Source organism: Euwallacea fornicatus, chromosome 5 (assembly GCF_040115645.1).
Source record: "Euwallacea fornicatus isolate EFF26 chromosome 5, ASM4011564v1, whole genome shotgun sequence".
Taxonomy (NCBI): Eukaryota; Metazoa; Arthropoda; class Insecta; order Coleoptera; family Curculionidae; genus Euwallacea; species Euwallacea fornicatus.
Genome location: NC_089545.1, coordinates 5634432 through 5661083, shown reverse-complemented (window position 1 = coordinate 5661083; position 26652 = coordinate 5634432). Strand labels below are relative to the sequence as shown.

General features: G+C 41.6%; 2 protein-coding genes and 2 long non-coding RNA genes across 7 annotated transcripts in view; 2 read left to right on the top strand and 2 right to left on the bottom strand.

Moving 5' to 3' along the window:
* The window catches only part of LOC136339051 (voltage-dependent calcium channel gamma-5 subunit-like), a 59611-nt gene extending 56543 nt beyond the window's left edge, over positions 1–3068 (bottom strand). Inside the window, exon 1 of the mRNA XM_066281996.1 lies at positions 2850–3068. The gene's annotated coding sequence lies outside the window, so the exon portion shown is untranslated. The remainder of the gene's footprint in view (positions 1–2849) is intronic.
* A 1177-nt stretch (positions 3069–4245) lies between these two features.
* On the top strand, positions 4246–7724 carry LOC136339053 (uncharacterized). The gene is made up of 3 exons (XR_010732070.1): positions 4246–5943; positions 6004–6149; positions 7276–7724. It is a non-coding gene; the product is annotated as an uncharacterized lncRNA (long non-coding RNA).
* A 526-nt stretch (positions 7725–8250) lies between these two features.
* Positions 8251–11748, top strand: LOC136339052 (uncharacterized). 2 transcript variants are annotated; one of them, XR_010732069.1, is made up of 5 exons: positions 8251–10105; positions 10718–10955; positions 11013–11079; positions 11133–11330; positions 11390–11748. It is a non-coding gene; the product is annotated as an uncharacterized lncRNA (long non-coding RNA). The 2 variants fall into 2 exon arrangements; XR_010732068.1 differs by lacking the exon at positions 8251–10105 and having other exon boundaries at positions 10128–10955.
* Positions 11749–14817: 3069 nt separating this feature from the next.
* On the bottom strand, positions 14818–18996 carry Cpr66D (Cuticular protein 66D). Of its 3 annotated transcripts, XM_066282219.1 has the most exons (7): positions 18781–18996; positions 18605–18726; positions 17462–17532; positions 17192–17411; positions 15624–15803; positions 15048–15170; positions 14818–14995 (listed from the first exon to the last, which is right to left on the bottom strand). In XM_066282219.1, exons 1-7 carry the CDS (start codon positions 18941–18943, stop codon positions 14930–14932), a joined length of 945 nt encoding a protein of 314 aa, XP_066138316.1. In that variant the 5' UTR covers positions 18944–18996; the 3' UTR covers positions 14818–14929. The 3 variants fall into 3 exon arrangements, with proteins under 3 accessions (XP_066138316.1, XP_066138313.1, XP_066138314.1); XM_066282216.1 differs by having other exon boundaries at positions 18605–18996; XM_066282217.1 differs by having other exon boundaries at positions 17192–17408; positions 18605–18996.
* Between the last annotated feature and the right edge of the window lie 7656 nt (positions 18997–26652).

Below are 26652 nucleotides of genomic sequence, written 5' to 3'. Positions count from 1 at the left end.
TTAAGTAACGAAAAACTTCATTAACAGAAGCGAAATGACACACAAACATCAATATTATACAAATGTTCGTGACAAATTAAAAATTATCATCAAATCCATCGATATAAACTTCTAAAACTTCAAGAAAAATCCCCTTAATTTTGCTCATTTAAATTTACATTTGCCACCACAGCTCTTATCGTCCCCTTGCCCAAAAGATATTGTCAAATTATTGGAAAGATACGTTGGTGGAATCCTATTACTCTTCCCCTGGTTCCGGAGAAATGGGCGAATGCGCCGCGGATAAATAATTATTTCTCCCCTTAGAGCATGTGCTGGAGTTTGAAATTGCTAACACGACGTGAACCAAGGAAAATACAAAGAAATTTGTGTGATTTTCCTTGGTGTGCTACGGGGACAAAAATTTTAAAATTGTACGCAAACGTCACATTTTCTTGGCAACTCAAAACAATGATACATTTAAACTCCCTGTTTGATAGTTGAGAAATTCAACGGAAAACCTCCGGCTTGCGGACCGTTAGCGATTAAGCGATATAGTTGGCCTAAGCTAAACCGACCTAGTCAAATAACGGTGATGTTATCAAAGCTCGAGCGCTTTAATGAAGAACAAAGCTGCGTTAACCATCACATAAAAACTTGCTCCAAAGTTCGAGTATAGTTTTTAATGAAAAGCTCCAAAAGTTATTAAGATTTTGCCTCAAGCTGGTTATATAATGACGGTAATGGAGTGTTAAGGGCGCTTTGTTATGTATGTTAAAAAGTAGAAATGACATTTTCGGAAAGTAATATGTCTTGGCGAAGACGATTCCCCTTTTGAGAGTTTTATAACAAAGTCATTTTCTCATAATTATAGCGCTTAAAGTCTAATGCGTTTTGCTCGAGGGTTTTAGCAAAGACGCGCCTAATTCCCTTTTATTAAATTTTAAATTTGGCCCCCTCCTCCTAATAAAATAGGGGAGAGAACTTCCGACTCCTACATCACTCACCACTCGGTGGCATAATGAACCGACGACAGATTTATGCGCAGTGTATTTTTTTGTTGACCTCGCGCTTAAACAAGCTTAATCATCAGGGGACAATAATTAATCTCCCGAAGGATCATTTAGCTTAACAAACAGGAACAGGACAACGGCGGACCATCAGCAACTTGCTTAATAACCCTTGGAATCATTTATTTTCCCTACTTAAAACGCAAGCCCGGAAGTTCGTCGATAAGGACGGCAACCTGCGAATCAGAATTTGTTATTTTAGACCATGAGAATAAAGGAGAAACTTATAGGAGTTTGTGACAAATCACCCCCGGAAAGCGATAGGAGTCATTAAGGACGAATTTTCCAAGTTTTTATCGGTTCTCTATTAGACAGAAACCTTTATTTTCAAGTGTCAGACGGGAATATAATCGTTAAAGTGAGGTCTTCATTTTTATATATGCGCCATCGAAAAGGCCCAATGAGACCCTTGCCGATCTGCCGATCTACGAAATTATTAACTGGACGTTCCCGGAATCGGTTAAAGTTCGGTATACTTAGAGATTGTCTGATGGCGTCCAGCGGACCACCTGGATTTGCCTCAGACTTGCTGAAGTTGCGAGTTTAAAAATACGACGCTGCGTTCATTTACGTAATACAATCCCAATACCCATATTACAACCGATCGTAAATCCCGTTTCCGAGAGGGTTTTAAACCCAAAGTCCCAAATTGTTTTCGCATTCCTAAACGGTTTTTAACCTTGCCTTATTAAAATTTAAACAAGAACCATTAAGGGGATGGTGCGATAAAGTTGCTCTGTCGGCTCTCCTAACCCACCATAATTTCCAAGTTTATAGTCCCCAATTTAGCTGAGAAAAGGACGAAATGATTTTTCCTCTTGATTCAATCGGCTGGACGAAATGGCGGATGCGCCCAAAAAACGTAATTTTTAACCAATCAAGTAAATAAAAGTCAACGATGTATAGTAGAAATGGGACGAATTGTTTTATTTGCACGACAATAGATTTAGTAAATGCCAATGAATTCTCGTTTGCCCAAACAAAAACGTAACTTTTTTAAATCCATTTTATATTGTGTATAGTGCAGCACTAATCCCGAATATTATTTTTCGGGCACAGCCTGTCAGCTAGGTATGTTAATCGGGGCAAATATATTGCCTTATAAAAGTGAATTTTTGTTATACAAAATGGCATTAAATCTTTTGAAAAATGGCACAATGAGTGTAACTTTTTGATCGGGTTTATAATGTCTGGCTCGCAGTTTAGATGCGGATGTTAAGGATTTGCTAAAAGTTCATTAAGATGAGGCTTTGTGCAAAGTTTACTGTTTTAAAACCAATAAAGTTTTAGGGCGGAAAGCGCAGCCCATTTACAGAGCAGTTCGCTTTTTAAGATCCTGCCTGAATTATTTATCCTCGGGGGGGCCTTTAAGTGAGACGCCGCTCTCGGGCTCATTACTATTTCTTCGATGACATGCAGTCCGACTATGACCGGTCCAGTTCATGCCAGGACACGCGTAAATCGACACTTTTTGAAAAATAGGCGCGCATGGAGATCCATACAAAACGGTACTTTTTTAGTGATTTATCGATTTCATTTTTCAGTTGGAATGGCAGAGCATCTCACGAACACTTTTCGGTCCATTAACTCTGTCAAATTCTGGTTTAGCACGAAAGTTTTAAGCAGGGATAATTTATATTTTCCATTAGCCACACACGCAAGAGGTGTCCCTTTTGATTGAATGGGTCTGTGTATCATGCTGGTTAATGTAAAAATTTCAATGGGTAGCTTTGTTCAGCGCAAACTATCCTCCGGCCTTCCCGGTCGGTTTACTTTTGTTAAATGAAATTTCCAATTTACCTAATTGTTATCGCTCCCTCCGCTCTGTTTGCCCCTCAAATATACTTCGACGACAGCATTGTCGGCCACAATAGCCCCCCCCCCTGGCCGTAGAATTCCTGACGTTCAGTTTCCGTCTTACGGAAAATTGTGCGAAAACTCACTAAGGGCAAAATCCAAAATTGCCACCACGGAATCGTACGGGAATCGGAACTTCACCAGCGAGTTCGGACGCGACGTGCGACGATCGCGGAATAACTGACGATCCAGAATCCAGAATCCAGACGAAAGCAGCGGCGCGGATTGCTTGACGTTCAGCATGCGCTGCGAATCGGGATCCGCCGCTCATTTCGTGCAGAATAGCGCTGTTTTTGTTTTGATTGTGGATCCTTGAAGAAGACACAAAAAGCACATGGAATTTTATGGGAAATTAAAAATCTGAGCACACGTTTACGGAGCGGGAATAAATTGGGGGGATTGTTGATCTCTATCGCCGCTGCGAGACCTTCGGGGTCCGATTCCCGATTGCGGCGAAAGCAACGGTTCCCGAGAATGATGTCAAATTGACGTGGGTTTGTTAAGTTCGTACGTGTGACAGCAGAAGTTATGGCACGATTTGGCGTCCTTTTCTAAATACTCCATTCAACGAAGTATGGTGGTCCGAGTCAAAGCTATAAAGAAGCAATTTTCGGGATATCGAGGGAAAAGTCATCGCGTGTGTGAGCCAATAAAATATGATCCGGTCGTGTCTCCACGCATCATCACGCGATTAAAATTGTGCGTTCTTTCGGACGCAAAATCCGTTCTTACGGTCCTATATTGCGTGACCATAACGCCACCATTTCCATTCATTAAGGGCGGAAAAGCAGGTTTCGGAGCTCGACGAACGAATTAAAAAAATTAAATCCTCTGTGATTTATGGGAATTGAATTTTTAGTGTAGCCGAACAGAGTTTGATTAAAAAATTTGAGTGAGTCGCTAAATGCACAGGCTCTCTTTTGTTAGACGAGTGAATTAAACCCCATTCGATAAACCGGTTTTCAGCGGATCAAAACCAGTTTTTGCTGTATTTCCAACGCGAACGCTACATCGAGGAAAATGACCTTAAGACGCGCCTTCAACGATCTCAGCGAACTCTACCATGCACCTCCTGCACAGTTCAGATTAATTTTGAACCCACCTGACGACTCCATAGCTACTAAGCTAATTTAAATGGTGTGACGTGTCGTCGCTGAAAAGTTCCTTTTCGCAATTTCTCTAGAATAATTGCTAAGCCATTGGGATCAAAATTTGCGTCATCCACAGGGTGGGGAAAGTCCGACTCCCTAAACGAAGGGAAGATGTGTTGAAGAAAATCGAGAATAGTTCAAGAACGGAGAGGCGAAAAGTGAGCCCACTGAAAACATGGAATATTGTTTGACCTCAACTTGGCCACTTGACCAGTTATCAGACCGAGATGGGGTGACATTCGTTTGAACTGGTGACTTCTGGAAACAACGAAGAAGTGCCTGGCGAAAGGGATTACAGGGAATTTAAGGGATTCTTTGAGGCAACACGCTGCGGCCTTCTGGGATAAAGGGCATGACCCCTGACCAAGCGCTCCATGTAGCGTCCATGCTGTGTCTGCATGTTGGCAGATGAGGGTACAGATTTAATATCCATGCGTAATGAACCGGAGTTTTGCCATTTTAAGGCCCTCGCGTCACATGTGGCTTTCATGCCTCTGCCGAAAGACGAAAAATAAAATTTTTTAATTAAGTTCCATTATTTTCCTCGCTTTAGCAGCCTGCCAGATAATATTCAATATCTTTAGTGGGTCATATCCCTTCACTGGCGAATTCTAAGCCGCAAAACATACACTTAAATGAATGAGAGGACGCCATCCAAAGGATGTACAGTCCAGAACTCGGCCTTTCATGCGGTTTTTGTGAAACAAAATCGATGCCGGAGTTTCACTTCGGGCCATTACTGATTAGAAACGCGGAGTGACCGCTGGTCATTAAGCAAATGGTCGATGGTCTTTTGGTCTGTGTGTTTAATCCTTCGCAATATCCGGATGCTTTCATTGCTGGAATCTGTCCCGAAAAGAGGTTTCGCATTTTGCGCGGGTACGCCAATGGAAGGGGGCTCGTTGCCGAAAATGAACAGTTCATATAGCTGATAGGGACGTCATCTGCAAGGGGTGGGTGCGAGGGCAAAGTAAGAGTAAATCTGTTAACAAGAAGACGCGCGCGGCAAGTTGAAAAGTTGTTCTTAGCGTATATTTTAGTGAAACAATTAGAGCTGGGAAACTATTAAACTCCGCTCTGCGGAAATGTATTATAAATGGAAGTTATACACAAAGAGGATAAAGGGATGCTGAGTGCATCTGCTGCGCTGGGTGAGGATAATTTACTTCAGGAGACAGTCTTAGTAAGATTTCCACAGTTCGAATCACCCTGGATCAGGGGCGTTCCGTCAGTTAACCCCCATGAAAACCAACCGAATTTAGAGGTGATTTCTATTACTGTTCCTGCCACTACGACCTCTCAAGTTCCTTGATCAAGTAATTTACGTTACGTACATAAAACGTGACATTGTAAGTAACAAGACTTCCTAAAGCCAATTTATCAGCCCTTCACACGACGCCCTTCCGGACCGAATAACAAGGTGATGCTTGAAAAATGACGCGTAATCTGATTAAGGCTTTTAGACACGTAGGTATAATATTTCATGCGAAAGAAGAGCTGATCAACGTGATATAATGCGCCCGCCCTCTCCAATATAGACTTACGTATGCCTCTACAAAATGTCGTAAACAAAAGGTTTTAATGCAAGGGAAAAGTGAGAAAATCGGGCTCTCGCATCGTCCCTCTTTCATTTTCCTCAGGGTTAAAGCACCCTAAACGGCACAAAAAATGTAATATTTCCGGGCGAAACATAATTTTTCAACCAGAGATGGGATGAAAGAAAAACGAGCCAATGCCAGCTGAAGCTTTACCGTTAGAAGTTAAAGGGAATATGGATCTGTCTAGGGATTCACTGCTTAACTTGATCTTCATGCTATATGACTTGCGACGTCGTTATTGATGCCACACATTCACCTTTATGATGGAATATTCGTTTAGGTTTGAAGGTATTAGCCTTTATCTAGAGACTGAGTAAGAGATGAAATTATACAATGGAAATTTAAAAGGGACACCCCGGCCTTCGAGGTTCAAAAGAGAAACCCCGGCCGGCCGGATTCGACAAGGGAACTCCTGCTGTTCAGGGCCGATCAGGGAGCCAACTCGGAACTCACCCAGAACTACTTGGACTTGCCGCTAACTTCTGCTACACAGGGTGAGTTTTTTTTCGATGATGAGCTAAAGGATCGCAGAAAGTATCAGAATTACGAGGTGAGTGGAATGGACGAAAGAATTTGCAGCTTTGGGAGACGATTTTAAATCCACTTTCGGTTTTTTTGGAAAAGTCCATGGCTTATTAGAAATTTAGCAAAAACCAAATTTTAACGATTTCTTTTAATCGATCCAGCCATGTAATTATTGATTCTAGAGGAATTATGTAAATACGAATATTGTAAATAATTTTGCCCTGAACTGACAAGACTTTTCAACAGCAGTAATTTTTAAGAAATGGCATAAACTTACGTTTTTTTAGATTAAACTTATAGATTGGAACTATTTTAGATGAACACTATACGACTTATTTAAGAACGTATTCTTTCAAGCTTCAAAATGATACTATCAAGTAGACAGTTATTTCTCAAAATGGCGGACTCGCAGTCTCTTTTCAATGCGACGTTGCAATTTTAAGATATTTGGCCATGAAATCGTTCATATTGATTTATTATTTGTTTGATAATGACAGCTGGCATCATTAAAGTCAAATATAAATTTAAATTCGTCAGTTGCTTTGAAATTAACTTTTTAAATTGTGAAAAGATCTGATACCTATTTATGAACCTCTGCATGAATTTATTAATTACCTGATTAATAATTAATAACACAGGTGTCCGAAAAATCCTCCATTATTATTTATACGTGGATTGCATCGCTTCGAAAGTGAAATTGTGACTTTTCTAATCGAACGTTCGTCGATAATATCGAAAGGTTCCTCCTCCAAGAGCCTCTATTAACTCGTAATTTTTCCTGCAAATTTCGTTTTTTACTGTTCCCCATAGAAAAAATTAACACTCGATAATATTCCGCTTTTCCAGGTTTGAAAAACTTGTTTTAGACACTTGTGCACATTTCATAGTATCTCAATTTGAATGTGAGGTTTCAGGAAAACTTTCAAGAAACCAAAAGTAATTTTAAATTGCTCCCTAAAGTTGCAATTCTTTCTGAATTTAACCGACTTCGTGACTCTACTAGTTTCCGAAATTCCTACGGTAACCATCGAAAAAATTCATCTAGTATTTATGAGCATTCCTGCTAAACTTCTAGTGGTGTCCCTTAACTATTAGGGCCCAATAATGGAATCAACCCGTAATTAACCCAAAACTACTAGGATATGCAATGGGAAAAAGGTAATGACCTTATCCTAAGTGTATTTGCACTAAACTACCAAGGGTTCCCCTCGTCATCCAAGCCCCACCAGGGGCCTTCATTATTGCGTTACTCCTTAAATTACGCAAAAAAGAGGTACTACGTTCACCCTATAAATCTTTCTGCGAATCTTTTGAGAAAATGATGGACACTGAAATCTGACCATGCCGGATATATTGCAAAAAATGGTGATGTATATAGGCTTAGCATAAGGGTACATTTCCAAACAGTAAACATTAAACGAAGCAATACAAAAGGAAGAAATTATGTCAATATTTTGTTTATTCTACTTCACTATAGGGGTCCGTAAATCGGGTAAAATCGAATTCTTATGCGCGGTTTTATTAAAAACTATAGACGTGGGTACATCGGGCAATCGCAAACGGATCGGAAATCCGTCCCTGCACTCAGATCTTCTGATCGGCCAATTTTTCAACTGTTCATGCGCGCCTAGTCTTACGATCGCGTTCTATCGTGGCCGTGAATAACTGCTGCATCTGACATTTGTGACCTGCTTGTCGCGCCATCTACTAGTCTTCCAACGTACTAGTCACACTCGGTTTGGGATTTATTGTTCCATTGATAGGGTCTGCGAGGGCTTCCCATGCAGTGCGGTAATTTCCAAATAGAATCTGTGAACGTATAAAATAGTTGATTTCTCCTATAAGGGCTCTGGGAGACACGTGACCGCCTTAATGAAAGACGACGTTGGAATATATTTTTTCAGAAGTGCCGAGGCGATTTCCAAGGTTTTTAAATTAAAGCAAAACACTTTTGAGCTTTCGTATCAAAAGTAATATCCATCGCGCTTTCACGGTAAATGAGGCATTTCCTTTTCTGTCGACTTTAATCACACTTTCGTTAAGCGCTTTACGTACGACAAATGATAAAGCTTTTGTGAGTTGAAGAGTAATTTATTTGGAAAAATTCGGCTTTTCGCTCGAAGCTCTTCCGTCGGTTAATCCCCCGATACAAGTATTAATATCCCTGACATATTGCGGCAGTCAAGCCCAAATAATTAACTCAATGCGTCCGGAATTTATAATGCGAAACACAGAGCGCCATGGATGCATTTCTAATAAAAGACCGCATTATCATAAATCCCGCAGCGGGAATGACGAAATTGATTATGAGTGTGTTCCGAAACTAAATGCATTTTTGATTTATGGCCGCATAGTTTCCCGGATTGTTTTCCTGTCGTACAGAGAGAGGAGCACTCATCGTCAGTGAGGAAAGTGGCGGTTCGATGTAAAACTTAAATTAACATGATACGAATCGAAAACTAAAATGGCTTTGACTAATGCGAATAGAAGCAATTTATCCATTAAACTTCCACTGAATTAAACTTGAATGGCCGTAAACAAAGACTGGTATGGGAACTTGGTCCGTAAACACAATTACAAAATATAATTCCATCATTCTGTACCAGCGACATTAAACTATAACCGCAACTGGGTTGTTTCCGTCCTCTTTCTGCAACTCTGCGCAAAATTAATTTGTCTTCGTGGCAGTTTTAATTGAAATTGGAACGAAATAAAGGCATAAAGGGCGCAAAGTTGGGGCGATAGATAAATAAAGGGCCATTGACGAAAGTACATGCGGTTTAAAGGGCCGGAACCGCAACAGTTATTCGGTCATTTTCGTGTCGGTTTGCGATAAAATATTGTCTGGTTCGCGACTCCGAATGCGAAATAGTTTTTCACGTGGTTTCAGAATTAAATACATTGACTTTTTGACCTCGTTCTGGTGATATACACCGAGCGTTTGGTAAACACAGAAAATGGGGTGTATTTTATTTAAGCACCCCATTTCGCCGAAATGCCTTTGGAGAAATTGAATCCCCCATGAGCCAAATAGATGCGAGAATGACACACTTATGCGAGGCGCATTTACCGCCATTCTTATGACTTAAAAGAGAGAGCAAATTTTATTGCTGCCTACTTTAGAAAGCTGCACATAATGTAGAAATTCTCCTCGCAATGCAATTGCCAACACGAAACACGTCCTCGACTACTCCGACTGGATTCCATCGGGACAGTTTCCACTAAATTATGTCGTATGGTAATGGATATTCAAATAAAACGGCGTGTTTCCCGATGCGTTCTGTCATCGAAGTAAACAAATGACTTTTCCAGTTTTGCAACGGGAAATATGCCCGTTCGTAATTTGATACTGACATGCCGCCCCAAATGAGTTTATTGATGGATTAAGGGGAGGCTTTTGGGACAACACGAATGCAGGGAGTGTGGGGGCAACAGCTCAATTTCTGAACCGTGAAAAAGCAGTTTCGAAGCATTTTCGAGACCAATCCATCCGACAGATTTTTTCCGAAAAGTATGGCAGGTGCACAACCCACATAGCTTCATCATTTAAAGAGGCAGCACCTGGAGCGAAACGTGTCTGGAAAGAACAAAGACTGAAGGCCGCCGCGCTTTCCGGACCTGAATCCGCGTGAGCCACTAGAGCTGCTGCGCAGATCGCTAGCGAGGGGAAACGAATGGAAAATGAACGTCATAACGTTTGAGCCGCCGGGGGGGCTCATGTATTATAGTCAACTAACTTACTTATAAAGCAGCGGCGCCGGGCACATCCGACAATTTTCCGGGATTTAATTGAAATTTCCTAAAGGGAATTCATCGGGTAGATGTGAGTGGAATCGAAATCTTGTTTGGAACAATTAACGATACCTCGAATGTTAATTTTATTGATTTCGTGCCCCACAAAGAATGAAGATATGAATGTACATAGGTAATGTAGGTCCAATCACGTCACGCAACATTGTAAAACTCACTATTAATTTACAACCCTATGTATGACAAAATTGCCTACGTATCATGATGCTTCGAGTTTAATTAATAGGTCGGCAATTAAGCCCGAATTAAATGGCATACATTAATTAATTTCCCTGGGATTCATTCCAGATGCAAAGGACTCGCTACTGTCAAATACGCCAAATTGGCCCAGTCGGCCATAAATTCAGAACCCCTTTAACAATATTCTGAAAATTTCGAACGCGTATCTATTCTGAACAGGTGAAAAGTCCAGATAGTCTCGTAAGGGTGAAGCTGCATTCAACCTGTTTTAATACGAATAATACGTATGTAAGCTGCTTCGCACTTTTATAGGCCGCGGGTTAACTAACTATCTAACAAATAACTCTGACGTGACGGGGCTATTAAAATTCCAGCTTTAAACTGCAATTTTATCCAGTTGGGCAATGGAATACTTAAACAGTTCCGTCCTTTTCTCTGGATGGCGGTTTTCCCTTTTGGGCGGAATGCCGCTCTCTGGATTTAGGGCTTTTTTTCTCTCTTTTGTTTTAGCCCCCGTTTATGGGTTTGTGGCTTTTTTTTCATTTAGAGCGATTTATGTTCATTTGCTTATGAGATGAGCGTTAAACTACCACGAAGCGAAATGGAAAATATTACCCATTTGAACAGCATATAGTACCTATGTCTCGGACGTCACCGCATAATAAATCCCCATCGGAGCGGACAGCAAAATCGAACTCGGACAGATACCACCCCATTAGTGCCTATGACATTGAAGTTATGTATGGGGTATTAATTACTCTGCGTATGTAGAGCAATGACCACACGTAATAGATACTAATGCCTTTATTGCGCAACTAATTAACAGCAACTTTTTCCACCAGCTCTACGTCGTCTTCGACGTGAATGCGTTTGTGAACCGCCACACGTCATTGAACCACCGAACACTTCGTAAATCAAATCCGTTGATTAATGCCCCATAAGCCTCAACCAATCCTTTACAGCTCCGCAAAATGGTTCCGTAGAAGCTTCAATAAATCAGTAGTCAGCCCCGACTGTATCTGAAAAGGATCCGACGGATACCAGAACCACAAGCGATGTGGCAGGAATGGCCTCAGGTCCAAATGTCTTCAAGCTATTTGAGGTTTTGATAATTTTATTGTTGACTTGAGGTGTTTGAGGAAGGTCCCTGATGAGGGACGGTGAGTCCATGCGCTTGTAGAATTTTCCAGCTTTCGCCCTTAACTCACAGACTTGGCAGGCCTTTGGTTTCACGAGGGTGAATCGTACATGGACCGGAATTTCTCTCGTGCGGCTACGGCAGGGGTTTCACAATACCACGTCCACTCTGCTGGGTCTGTGAAGGACGCGGTTTCAGTTTGCATCGCCGAAGTGAGCACGAGGTGCAGGGTTGGTCCGTATATTTAGACATCGCCTGCCACTTTCATTATATATATATTATAAAAAAGAAAAAACTTTACGTACAATAATTGTAAGGTTTATCCTAAATCGCGAGAAAATGTTACGACACAACAGATAACTATTGCTAAGTTGAAAAAGGACACGAAGCTGGTGAGTTTATAATGGAACACCTTGTATGTTTTATAAGAATCAAATCGATCGGTATTTTTTTATTTCGGAACATTTACTCTAGCTGCTTTCTCGGTGTTTTGACTTAAAAATCCGGATTGTGTGGTTTTTCCAAATCTCGGTTGCCGCGAATTAACGATAAAAGCCTGAGGAGTACTTTTCGAATATCAAAGAAAAATTTATCAAAAAAGAAGTCGAAACTTTTCAAAAATAATACTAATTTCCAATTTCATGCGTCATGTTCATAACTAACACGTGCAATAAAGATAAAGCCATTATTAATTTAAATATTTTATATGTGATCTAATAAATTTAATTCTCTCGTGAATGGCCATAAGCGTAGTTTCGTGATCCCGTAGGGGGCAGTGTCTTCACCAAATTGTCCAGAATTCGTAATATTTATTAATAATACATTTGTGCATAATGTCCTCGACACATTTAAAAAATCTGGAAAGCCGCTAAAATTACCTCCTGAATGCCCAAAACTCACAAACAACTTCACTCTAACCATATATGCGCACAGTAGACGCTTGGCACGCAAGACCGCTGTTTTTTCCCTTTACTACTATTAAAAATCTCGGACACCTACATATATATGTTGACCGTGGATACTACCATTAAGATCGTGGAGTTTTGAAAAGACGTTTATTCGAACCTCCATTTTCAGTAATAAAAGATCGGAAAAATTGAGTACCAAAACGATGATGTATCTCGTAGAATAAAAAAGATATTGCCAATTTTCATTTAGAGCTAACTCGATTATTGATTTATTCAGTTTTCCTCATATCTTGTTTTCCGTGCTATCACTCAGCTGAATTATCTAACAATCGATACCGGTACGAAAACATACAAAAAACTTTACAATGCCTTTTGCAAAGGTACGAGTCATGGGTCCACCGATAACGAAGATACGATGGCCTCCAAACATTCAAATAACTTTACAGCCTTTTTTGCCAGCGTACAGCTCATGACTCTAACCACAGGGGCGATATGTACGACTTAACATACGGGATCGGTAAAAGGCTTTAAAAAAAACTTTTATGTTATTTTTACTGGTACACCAACATTTGGTTTACTCGAATACAATTATCAGTGTGACAACCACACTGCAGACTCATCCCCTTTTTGTTGTCTCTTTCCGTCTGGTCAGCTTATTTTATATTGATGGTGCATCCAGTGGTTACACAACTACTTCTTTCCTAAATTGAGCTATCCTGGTTATGGGGTAGGTCGAGTTATGGGTTGACGGCTTCCTTCTGGGTTTCTTCCTTTAGCACTCGGCTTCTAAATAATCGTTTATAAAGTAGGTATAACAACTAGTCGGCCAGTCCTGATCGTTCAGATGTTTGGCCGATGCAGCTGTTGAGGACTTCATATTCAATAGGTTGCGAACACGCCTCGCTTCTTTTTACAATGGCGGCATTGAGAGACTTCCAATACGACAGGAAAAGTCTATTCTCAAATCAGAAGATTATGTAAAAAAATGATACGTACTAATGTGACGAAAAAATAATGTGAATTTTCCATTTAAACTTGGCGGGTGCCGTCAAATCACGAAATTATTTTTTTGTAGGTTGGTAACACTCTCTGTGACATCTATGCAATGTGTCATGTCAACATACTCAATTGCTGCAGAGCTGCACGTGCTTTTGTAGAAGTATGATGGTGCTTTTCTGGATTTTTACTACGCCTAATTTTGTTGAGCAGAGAATTTGCTTTCAATGTTGTTTGCGAAATGTAGTTTGAAATAACCATTTTAAAAGATGTTTTGTGTGTAAAAAAAAAACTCGATCGATTCCACAAACACTCAATTTCTTGGAAAAGAAGCGACGCGTTGAAATCTGTCAAACAACGACTTTTGACCAGCAGGGCGTCATGACACGCATCGTTGCGAGAGATAAGAGTTGGATCCATGCATGCGTCCCGGAAATAACCGATCAATTGAGTGAATTTCGTGCAAAAGGTGCCAAAAAAAAAAACGCCAAAATCGCTCAAAAATCATGTTGACACTTGTCTTCGATTGCCGCGAAGTTGTGCGTTATAAATATCTTCCGACAGGCCAAACTGTGCTTCGAAACCATTTTCTCAAAAACTCGACGCATATCGCTCCACAGCCTCCACATTCGCCTGATTCGGACCGTTGGACTTCTGGCTCTTCAACACCCTTGAAAGACCCGTCCGGAGATATCGTCTCGACTCGATCGCGGCGATAAAAGTCGGACAGAAGAAGGTAGTGACGTCCAACCTGAAAAAAGACTTCCCCGACTGTTTCGAGAATTGGAAAACACGATGGTATAAGTGCATTATGTCGGACGGGGAATACTTTGAAGGTGATGAAATTTATTTAAAAGGATAAATAAGAATTTTTCATTTTATAAATAAATTCTCATTATTTTTTGACTACGATAGTATTTTCCACTTTTGGATCTCGCCTTTGAAAGAAAAATTGCAGTTAATATTTGATTCATCCTCGTATGTGTGTGCACAGATGTGTATAACTCAATTCTAGCGACCCTCACAAACTCCAATTTCATGGGTCCTGAAACTAATTATCTATCGATACTTCATGCTCCCTAATTGTCCAACATTCAATCACATTCCTTGGTCAATTGCAGCAAAAATTCTACACTGCCCCTTGTCACGAGTGCTTGACCTCAACGCTATACAAAACTATAAATCAAGGCGTAAATGGCCGTTGGAATGGACAGGCACCTAGAAAAACCGCTTTCTACTTACAGAGGCGTCTATGCATGAACTCGCAGCTTGAATACACTTCCTATAATCATTTCCATCGTCTTTACATCCACTGCTTCCTCCTCCAAAAACCGAATTTATACATATAGAGAAGTCGTCTGCGAAAGGGCCCAATTCCGAATTCAAATTCTCCTAATTCTCCGGCATGGAATCCGACTTAAAACCGTGGGATGCAAATTTTCGACTTTCTAATCAAATCTGCGAAAGCCGCCCGTTTTCCCGGGACATTAAGCCTGCTTTAAAATGGCTTTTCCCTTTAATCCACGTTTACTCTGATCGCTGACGAGGACAATAATCAGTCATAAAGAGTTATTGTTGGTGAACCATTAACAGAATAAAAAAAAATACGAAATTGTATGATTTTATTTAAAAAAAATATTTAAAAAAACAATAAATACCCCTTATTGCTCTACAATCAAACAACCATTAAACAAAATAACTTTAACAATGGTCATTTCTATTGGTACTGGTACACGACGTTCTCTTCTTCCTGCCCCCTATGAGCCTCTCTCTGTGGTCCCACCTGCAACCACCGCGTTGTTCAAGAATGGCAAAGATTACCATCACTACGTTACCTGTATATATTGGGGCTGATGGGCCCTCGAGGGTTGCTGCTGCTGTCCTGACCTGGGAAGGCTTTGATATTGGGGATGCGGCTTAGGGATTTTGATTTTGATGTCGGTGGGTTCCCTGCTTACCTGCACAACACGTTAGCCAATTTAGATTTAGATTTCAGGCGTAGTCCTTTAAGGAGCCTGTGCTCGGGTTTCAGATTTATCACACGAATATGTGAAGTACATTAGGAGCATAAAGCTGGCAAAATGCGCCCTTATGGAGCACATAAAATGTTGTAAATCAGTTCAATGTATTACGACAATGTTCGATTATTATTGCCTGGCAGCTAAAGCGTCCTCATCCATATTGTGCTGTAGGCCCTAGAGGGCATTAGGTTTCAATTTAATTAGCCCTTAATTTATGGGTAAGTGCTGACAGGTGAGCTAATTCAGACAGGTCGATAAGCTCTGTATAAGCATAGTGACATGTTTGCAATATTCATTTAAGACTAAAAATGTAGGATGTTTTTCATAGAAACTGGGGTGGGGACCCAGCTAGAATCGTACTATGAGAATACTCCCAAAAAATTGTTATACCTCTGCCTTAAACCCTTCTTTAGGGTCAGCCGTGTACTTGACCGTCCTGATGTAACCATCTGCATCGACCACCGAATAGCTACCGGTGATGGTTTTGCCGTCTCTCTCCTCTTTGCGCGTTTGGTAATTGGTGTATTGGTCATCTTTTACGTCGAAACCAAACTGGTATGAAGGATTTGGCTAAAAATTATGTCATAATCAATTACGAAAATATCAGTAATTTCAATACATTAAAAAAATGACAAATCCCGCAAAATCGACCTTTAAAGTTATGAAACATCCCCGGTAGCTTGAGAACACCCTAGAAACTTCCGCGTCGATCTCACTTCAATACGTTGAGTTTTGTATAAGTCTATTTCTGTTGCGCACTGTCATATCGACACTTTCCTATAGGAGACGATATTCCAATAGTTACGGGGTTCTTTTGTGAAGTTCGTTGATTTGCCGTTTAATAATGAATTAATTAAGGATAATAAGGAAGTTATCCAGTAATTTTAAGGTCGCCAAGAGGTAAATTATCAACACATTTAATGTTTCGTGACGCAATTTGCCATTAAAATTGCATATTAATTTGTTGTAATTGTGCCCAACTCAATAGAGGAAATTACCCTTAATGATGGCCTGGTTAGGAGTTTATGATGAAATCGAAGTGCTTTGAATTGAAAAAGTCTTATTTATCTGGGACTCTCGCGTTGGGAGGTTATAGCTGTCCCCGGAAACTGATGATCCGACATTAAAGTCGTAAATCAAACTTCGTCGACAATAATATATACTTTGCGTTCTTGCCTTAAATATATTCCCCTTATTGGCGATAAGTATGGTTGGTTCCATCGGTTTAGTGGAATCTAACGTAATAGCCGAAATTGGGCATAAGCATATGAAGCTAATTACTTTAGGGCCATCCAATCAGTGCATTGGCAACCTCACTTGGAAGTTAATAATCTGCCTCTATTTCCACTTTTCCTTTTAATATTATCATCTCGGCAAATATGTCGGAATGTTGATCTAGTGGTCCTTAGCGAACGAACTATCATCTGTCGATCAATCAGTCAGTAATATTTAAACATTTCCAATATAGATATCCTTTTCTGGCACATAAACTGCCTGAATCAATAATGTTAGCTGCGCTTTTTACGACTGTCGAGATTTACGGGGACAGTAAACACACGAGGGTGGTTTCGTCGAGGTTTCGTTATGCTTGCGAAGTGAACGACTTTTGCCCGGAAAACGTATCGTTGCCCAATATAGCCGAGGGTCATGCAGTAAGTGCTAATAACGCACATTGCGCGCCATTGCGAAATCTACGAGTTACAATCACCTCCGTAATTTTTTCGTAGAGCGTATATACGCCCTCGATGGTTGGATATACAGACGTTTAAATACCAGTTACATAAATGTGAAAGTGATCTACATTAAATTGATCGTTAGTGGCATAGGATCGCAACGAAATTCATCAGAATCGCTTCCGCGTTTAACCCCTAGGAAATGCTCAAAGTTAATACCACACAACATTCATCCAACTCATACGAGATGGAACTGAACGAATTTAAGCATAGAGACGAGCTTACGTCATAATCGCCCTCCTCTTCCTCTTCCTCCTCGCCCTGCTTCTGGGGTCGCTGCGGCTGTGCCTGCTGATACTTTGCGCTATACTGCGGTTGCGCCACGTACTTAACCTGTTGAGGCTGCGCCACGTACTTGACTTGTTGAGGCTGAGGCACGTACTTCACCTGTTGGGGCTGATAGACGATCTGTTGCTGTTGCTGATTTTGGGAAGCAGGCGCCCTACTGAAATCGCTATCAATTAATCGACCCAATAAGCACCCGAGTCAGCTGACCTTAAGGTGGCTTGTTGCTGGGCGGCTTTCAGTGCCTGATCGTACAAATTAGGGTCGATTTGCCTGGGTCCCTGCAAAAGTCAATAACCCTGATTAAGCGTTTTCTTCTGTATAAGGTGATACCCGGTTCTGGTAATATGCGAATTCTAGATGTCAGTGAAAGTCACGTGAAATAGTGCCGATTGGGGCTTTAGATGTTGTTTGGTCGTGATTTCCGATCTTTCCTCGCCGAGTTGCATGCAAGTGATTGCACAAGGCGGATAGTTAACACGCGGCTTATGTCATCGGCAATTGGTTGCACTTATTTATTAATTTGCGTGTATAGAAAGCCGCATTGATGATTGCGTTGGGGCCCACTATGTGCCAGTGGCATGGAAAGCGCGCCAACACAGCGAGGAGAAATATGCGTAAACACACGGAGAAACGGGTTCAAGAAATTCAAGTCGTCCTGCTACTTCCGATCATTAATTGGACAACTGACTTATGAGATTTGAATTCGCATTAATCACTTCAAGCCTCATTGCGCGAAGCAGGAAGAAAGCGCCTTCTTACATATTCCATTCTTCCGCAGAAGAACAGCTGCCGAATGGCATCAGCCGAGACCCTATAAGCACTATTGTCTCTCGAAGTGGTCTCGTTAAGAAACCAATTAAACCGGAAATTTTCCATCTAGAGATCACAGGGGAAACCTGTTAATCTCTTATCGTTTAATAACGCAACCCTTGGACCGTTGTTTCCGCCCTTCTTCGAGACGTCTGAGGCCCGCGAGATTGATTTTGCCCTATTAATTTGGATTAATCTTTCGGGGGCCTTATTAGTTTGCCTTGTTCTACCTTTGCCGATAAGAGGCTTTCAGCTCTGCTCCCTTGATTTACCAGCCATTCACGGCGGTGAGTGAAAAATATTGAGATGGTGACTAACTACCACAAAAGAGAGATTCCGGAGTAATTAAGATTTAAGAAACTGAGAGAGAACTTGCGGCGAAGGAACGCAAAAAGGCGATCCGTGATGTTGTGCGTGAGCACGCACTTGCGCAAAATCGAGGAACGGCGGTTATAGTTACCGTTAACGTTAACGTTAACGTTAACGCCAAGCCTTAATTAATATCCAGTACTCCCAACTTCTTTGGACGGTCTCACTCACCTGACTAGTGGGAACGAAAACTTGCCTCACGGGGGCATACCCAGCGGTTTGAATGGCCTGGGGGCTCTTCTGCTGTTGCTGCTGTTGGCTGGCATAGTACTGGAGCCCTTCCGCCCTTGGGGCTGCAAAAATCTCCCTTAAGTCGCGGGTTACGCCTCTAGGAATCATCCACATACCTGCCTGTTTGTACTGAATCTGTTGCGGTTTATACGCGAGGGTGGGCACGTTCTGGGCACTGACGTACTGGGCGTTCTCGTAATCCGGCTGCGATATGGGGCTGCATTTCACGTTGAAGAACAAACTTATCAACAACGGCAATAAAGTCGTACAGTTCCTCATTGTTTTCGCTTGCAAGTGCCACTCGCGCTTTATTGGTGAGATAGTACCTCGATGCCTTTATATAGACTCGTGCATTGATCTCCTACTTCAGGCTACTTTCGTTCGTTGTGCGGACCTGAGGCATTAAAAATCTGCCTTATTGGTATAGAAAGGCATGTTGGGAGTTTTGTATTTGCTTAGGAAGCTCGGCGGAAACCTTGAAAACTTCACGCGGACATTTAAAAGTATAATGCCCGCGATAAGCCCGTTGAAGTTTGCGAGTTTCCAATGGCTGAGATCGCTGATACGTGAGCCTCGAGAATGCTTTAAACTTTCAGAGCACTTCGTCGTGAAGATAAGAAAACAAAAGCCGAAAGTTTTTATCTGCTCCGCTGTCTTTATATCGTATTTCGTATATGGAGATACGCAGATCATTCCTGAGTGCTCCGACTCTAAACCGTCGGGGTTGTGGCTCATTGTGCACCTTTTACATTCACATTTTATATACGTGGGGTGTCCCAGAAACAAGGGTCCGAATGGAGCGCTCTAAGCTAAAAAAAACAGAGCGATTCAGCTGGTGCAAAAGTTGCTTGTCGTCATGCTATAGAGTGTCGAAATTTTTTTTTTTATTATTATTCGGTTAGTTGCAATTTCTTTTATCAGTACCGAGAACTTCAATATGTTAACGAATGCTCATTTCATTAACTTTTCTCTATCAAAAAATTAGTCGTTTTTGAAACATTTAAGTTCACCAATTCAGTCACTGCCGGATTGCGATGTGAGCCACGAAAACAATAAAATGTCACGAGGGCGCCGTTTTTGATATTATCACTGACGTCGGCAATATTGATAACTCGCCAGAACTGTGCCAAGCGACAGTTTCAACAAGGCAGTCACTCAATTTGCGAAAAAACCGTGAAAGTCGTGCCTTTTTTAGTCTTGTAAATAAATCAATCGATGTGGTACTCATTCTCAGCTAGTTTTTCCAGGAAAAGCGACTCCCACTGCCAGTTTTGACGTGGCCGTTACTCAGCTGGAAAAGAAACGGAATTTCGAAAGAATTGTAACTCTTTTAGTTTTGTAAGTAAACCCCTCGATATGGTACTCATTTTCAGCTAGTTTTTCCTGGAAAAGCGACTCCCACTGCCAGTTTCGCCGTAGCTGTCGCTCGGTTCGAAAAAAGTCGGTATTTCAAAAATTGCCTCGGCACTTAGGACGTCACTTGGGCACGGTCTCTTTTGCAAGTTGCCAGAAAGAGCTGTTCATTCAATGGGACTGAATTTAAAATTTCCAGAGGCTGCAACGCGCTTTATGGCCGCATGCATCAATCGGTAAATCAAGAGTCAAATGGAAACTGTTTTCGGATTGACAGAGTCCATTAAGCGGTAAATTAATAGATTAAATATTCGCGCAAATATCAAATTAAAATAAACGTCTAGGAAATGGGATAAACCGCATCCGGCATTATTTATTGCAATTTATTATAATGATTTTGTTTGAAGTGCTGCATTCGGCCAAATTATGCAGAGCAACGTCAAAAGTTGCAACATCCGCAGTAAAAATCCAGTTTATATCTGGGCAATTTTTCAGAAAATGAGAAAACGCCCCGGTTTTCGCCCGCGATGTGAGGTAATATATCCTTATATTCTCTCAAGGAAAATAAATGATATTTTAACTTAATTTCAGGATGTTTGGGGATGTGTGCGAGACGAAAAATTTATTTCGCCATTTTTCCAGATTACCTCGGCTTTATGTTGTGGGATACAAACCGGGCGCTGTTAAAATTAAACCCCGTTACTTTGTCTTTGTTCCTCCGGCAGACTCAATGTTCCGAAAACTTTCTAAAACTTACATAAAACGGTGTACATCACATGATTCTCACCATGCGCGCAACAAGAATTCCACCAAAAAAAATCGAGAGCGATTTACATAACAGCAAGCAGACAATTAAAACAATAACTACTTATTATAATTAACGACCATCACTTTCACCGCATAATTTTCCCACCCTGAATGAAAAGCGGCCACCATGACGGGAATCGCACTGTAGATCTGATCCAACGGCTCTCTGCGATTTACAGGCGTCCTACTGAAAATTATGTGATGGATAATAGCGGAGAAGAATGCGCCATCGGGATCTCGAAAATGGTGAAAGACCCAGAGATCGGGAAATCCATTTTCGCGCTCGCTCTTTAACCCCAGATCAGTGCGGGTTAAGGTCAAATCCCCTTTGAACAATCCGCCCTTTCTGGCCCTCAGGATCACAAACTGTCTCAGCTGACCTCACTCGTGGGAATTAAAACCAAAAAAGGGACGTGAGCTGCGGTCTGTATTGCCTGAGGGCTCTTCTGCTGCTGGCGTAACACTAAACCTCTGCCGCCCTTGGGGATAGCGGAAATCGCCTTCGAGTCGCAGGTTGTGCACTCGGTGGCGTGCGCACTACGCCACTGGATGTTTTTAAAGGAAAAAATTACGGAGTGGGCAATAGCGCAGAAGAGCACGCTATTGGAATCTCGAAACTGGTGAAAGAGGCAGGGGTTGTCAAGTCTCTTTCTCTCTTTTAACCGCAGATCAAAGTTCGCCCTGATGTTTTTGCCCTGTTTACGCGACTTTCTGTTGCGGGTATTTGTTAAAAAAACTCGATCAACCGTCCGCTCTCTCTCTCTTTTTCTCTCTTTCTCTCTTTCTCTATATTTCTCTCTCTTTCTATTTCTCTATCTTTCTCTTCCTCTCTCTCTTCCCCTGTTTCCCTTGTCGGAAATGTACTTCGCCAAGGTACAGGGTCCATCAGCGAAAACAATAACAGTTCCGTTCGAGTTAAAAGAGTAAAAAAGACGGCGAAGAGGAGACACGAAATAAATATAAAAGCCGGAGGCGTCCGGGACTTTTTCGTTTTTAGGGGCGTCAAGTTTATTGGGTTAGGAAAGCCGGAACTTTCATCTTTCCCCATTGTAAGACAATATGTTGTTGCTGTTGCAACGCGAGTAAATGGCACGGAAAGAAATTGCGAACATAAAGAAAATGCGATTATTTCTTAGTTTTTGCGAGAATGATAATATCAGATTTGTAACTCGATTGGCAGAGCAACTGGTGCCCCTTTCCTAACCGTCCGGACTGAACCTGAGACATTTTCCAAACACACACAAAATAAATGTTGTGCCTTGCAACTAAATTCAAGTCCAGAAAGTCTTTCAAATATATATAATGTGTATAACCAACTTGCGAATTTACATCTGAGAAATTCGTCTGGGCAAGCTTTTAAGCAAATGGTTGATTTCCTCTTGAAGTAGCGTTTCTCAGACAACTTAAATTGCATTTAGTAGCTCTGCTAAAGTACGTCGTGGGTTCTTCAGTGTAGTAAGTTTTCTTTCTGCCACGTCTCATACGTGTTCGATGAGGAAAAAATCGGGAGTGCGAGGAGGCCAAGGAAGCACATTAACATTGCGACATTATAGATGAGCAATATAGGACCGTGCCTTGTTTTGCTGGAAACGCACGTTTCCAATACGTTGAATGTGTGGTAACGGGACGGCGTTACTTAATCAATTTTACTACTGCTACAACTAAATACAGATACCAAGTTTAGTTGAATTCGATGGATTAATTCTAGATGTTGCAATTTTTATGATAAGTGAGATATTCTCAAATATCAAGGGACACAATATGATGACACAGGAAATCACTTACGGTCATAAATTGGGACGCGGCGGGCGAAGGCACCGAGGACCATAAACCAGTTTGCATTCCCTCCAAGAACTTCTTTTCCATCCCAAATCTGCGCAGTTCGGGGTTTTTCTAATTTCCCGGGGGACTACTGAGTCGCGCTTAGATTTCGTGAATATTCATGGTAAAAAGGGGTTGATGGCGTTTTTTCGGCACGTTCGATACGTCCCGCATGTTATCTCTGTTGCGAAATTAATTTTCCAAACTGATACACTTTAGCTTTGCAACAGCCGAAATTTCGACCTGCAATAGGAAAATTCCCCACATTTTCCAACGAAAATATTACAGTTCCAGTACGCTGGAAATGAAATATTTTTACACGCGAACTGGCTCTGTTAAAAATACTTGAAATTCCCCTTTGGGCAAATATGATTGTTTTTCCGAGAGTGCGAAACCTGAAGATGTGAGAAAAATGTAATTTCAAAAAAATGCCCAACGTGGACCTATTGCTGACGTCTTAGCTAGATTGCGAGGCGCATCCACGATTCGCTCCACTCCTTACAGCGATTACCCCCCTTTGTGGCGCACCTTTGACTTAACAAATTCAATATTAATTATAGCCTTTCTAGCAATGTTAATTAAACAGTACTAACTCAGTTAAAGAATCAGAAGTCAATTAAATTCATTTTAATGTTGTGCCCCATCGATCACACTGTCGGGAAAATGGCCACGCTGAATATGCCGCATTGATTGTTCCTGTTGTGTCACATCTTAATGTATTCCCCGTCCCCCCACTCGGAGCACAACGAATTCTTTAGCAGCTAATAGTTCCTCCCTCTCTCAGTTCCGAACCCCGTAACCAGCATGGCGTGGTTTAAACCGATTCCGCACCGGTGGTTGTTGTACACACTTCCAGAATAGTTCTGGAAATTGTCTCCTGCTACCAGAGCAATACAGACCGGTCCCATCGCAGCGACTTTCTGCTTCAGTTGTCGCTGTCCAGAAAACACTATTGCTTTCTAAATAGAGGCCCCCTAGTCTTGGGACCGATATCGACACCTTTCTTGGCGAGTCTCGTAGAGATACGCGACTTCAATGTCGATTCCATGGTGAGCCCTGGCATAATCCATTGACGATTTCATCCGGTCCCTGCCCCATCCCTTGGTATCGTACCTTGTTGAATAGTCCGCGAAGTTCTGCTCGTTGAAGGACACTAATTTGTGAATTTGCCTGAATCACTACACTTCTACACCTCCGGTGTAAAATCCATAATGGACAATCTCGACTGGACAGACATGGTGTAGACTTATCGTGCTGAAAGCACAGCAACTACTGCACAGTCCTCGGTTCTTCACGATGCGACGCTTTTTGACACACAATCGACGCCCCCCTGCCTGTTTTCATGAACTGAAACGTAGTTGGTGCAGCAACTCCTGTCAAAAACGAGGGAAACTGTCATACTTTCTGAGCAATCAGCGTTCTAAAGCAGTTCACACACAAAATGACCATATAAAGTAAATCCTTTTCAGATCGGAACCAGACCAGAGGGGCAACTCTTCAGATCCACCCACCAGCTGCAGACTCTCAACGAGCAACAAATCCTGGTCGACTGCATTTCCAAGCTGAAGCACAGCAGTTGCAAGCAGGGTCTCGCAGCCGCAGCTTTCAGCTACATCAAGAAAAATGGCGATATCAACCGAATAACACATACTTTTGGAATGGCAAGCAGAACATCTACCACTAGAAGCAGCTAAACTCCAACCTCACAGGCCATGGGATCGTACACATTAGACGCAGAAATGAGAGCGTCCTATCCGCGTCTGCATCTAAGACCGGCCCTGTGGCATTAGCCCTGAATGGCAGGAGTAAGAAGTTCAAATTTTACAAGACTAGGGTCTACCGCGATGATCACTGCAGCAAGACAGTCTTGAGCAGGGGGGTGATGGTAGTGGGTGATAATAAATCTTCCTAGATCTTGAAGAATGCCTGGGGAAGGAAGTGGGAGGTACATGTTTTTGAAGAGGGGGAGGAACCAGTGTTGGGTGGCCACCAGGGCCTCATTTCCGATCGTTGAGCTTCGTTGCGTGAATACATGCTATTTCCCATTCCATTTTTGTCATTTTGAAGAGTTTTAATCAGTATAAACCACCCGTGTTCTGGAGCTGTGCCAAAGACGATAATAACATTTAAAACGCCGAAAAGCGCAAGTTTATTAGAAGGTAAGCGGGAACCCGAAACAATTAGAGAAGGAAACAAGGAAACAACAGGGAAATGCAGCTTTGTTTATACAATTTGCAGTAAAAGGACGGAAGTGCTTTTAGCTCGAAAGCGGCCTCGGTTTGAGCACTCGAAAGAGGATTTTCTCCCGACCATTATACATGTCAGGTGGCCATAAAACCGCTGTGTATAAAAAGAATTTTTTGGTGGCCCATCGATCAACCTGAAACAGCCAGTTTTCTTTTATTGCGATGTAAACGTCGTCAAAAATCATTTAACAAACTGACGTATTTTTCATCCAATGGAGGAGAGAAATCTCAATTCAAAAACTATGGACTTTGTAGGACTTGAACGCAACCAATAACTAAGTCCTTTGATCAACCAAAAATTGAATTCAAATCCACAAAGTTGTGTTTTTGCTCAAGAAAGAGTCGTACTTTAAACTTACGAAGCCATGAGAGGCTGTATAAAACATTAAGCGGTGTAAACGTAGCAAAAGTTAGTATTCACTCGATTTGATATGTGCAGCGTCCTCTCTCGGAAGGCAGGCACATCAACAACGACGGCTTTTCAATGCATTTTCCAAGTCTGGCGTGCGCCTCTTCGAAATTCTCGCTTAAAATGATCAAAGAGACGACCTAAGACACTTTTGTCTCGATCATTTATCTCGGTGATCTCTCTGGAGTATTTCTGAGAATGCGTGAAGACTAAAACTGGCAATTTCTCACGTGTTTTCTTTGCTGCCAAAGGCTACTTAACTAAGGGCCTTTTTAACGATAACGAGAAATATTTTAGATTTCTTTACTGCGGGCCGGGCTTCAGCCAGCGTTATTTATGTGCGGAATTCATTAAAGCAAAAAAAAGGAAGCGCACCATTAAAATTTTCATTATGGAGTGTGGAAAAGCATTATTTACTCCTAATGTTTTGTTTAGATCTAAAGCGGTTCTTGAGAGTCGGGAATTGTATTTATAGGCCCTATAAAGGGGTCGTCGAACCCAAAGCCGATGAAAAAATAATACCTTGTTCTGCCTTAAAGCTTTAAATTGCCTTTTTGCCGGGTCCTACCCCTAATTGGGAATTTCCCGGGCGTGTTTAAACGAACTAGAGCAAACAACTATCGATACTCTCAATATCGCAAATCTGGCTTCTCGTATTTCCCTTGTAAATAGAGTATTTTCGTGTATTTACGTAAGTACATAATTCGGAATATTGTAAATATTTAATGTAATAATGAGAGGTTAATTTGTTATGGGTGCGATGCGGGAACTTTTGTCGGGCTTTTAACAAATTAAACATTCTCGCTAAGCTCATTAAAGTATTTAATATTTATTTATTATGTTTAATATATTTGAGTACCCGTCCGCAAAACCACTTACCGAGGTCTAAACCTGTGATTTTTCTCTAAACATTTATTTAACTTTAATTCACTAATGTTCATTATGAGCGTTTCCGGGAAAGTCATGCGCTACTACGCAGTCCGATCGCGTCTCTATCCTGCGCATCAGCCCATCAATGGAAGTCTCTAAAAAAATAGCTATTATACCCCACTGGTGAATCTTCTCACTCCCTGTAAATCTACAGAGACAGCGCCATAAGCACTATCTCACCTCCCGGTAGAAACCTTCAGAATGCTATATGTCGGCACAACACTCTCTACCACATGGGTTTGATCACCTACTCCCTCGAAGTTAGTCAATTCGGAAACCTGACGGATGAGGAATGTGAAACCTTTTACCTTTCAAATTCGCCTAGCTCTGGCTCCATTGGAGACTCCACCGCAGATGAGTTGCGTGATGAGACTCAGGATTCCGTCTAGCTATCGTAAATTGAAATGGGGGCGGTGACTCAC

What these genes read in the sequence shown, in the direction of transcription:
- Cpr66D (XM_066282216.1), bottom strand. Translation starts at nt 18,943, where the DNA reads ATGAGGAACTGTACGACTTTATTGCCGTTGTTGATAAGTTTGTTCTTC. An exon ending in CAGCAACAAGCCACCTTAAG is followed by an intron (nt 17,412 to 17,461) that starts GTCAGCTGACTC and finishes TAGCGATTTCAG; the next exon opens with TAGGGCGCCTGCTTCCCAAA. An exon ending in AAGAAGGGTTTAAGGCAGAG is followed by an intron (nt 15,171 to 15,623) that starts GTATAACAATTT and finishes CGTGTTGTGCAG; the next exon opens with GTAAGCAGGGAACCCACCGA.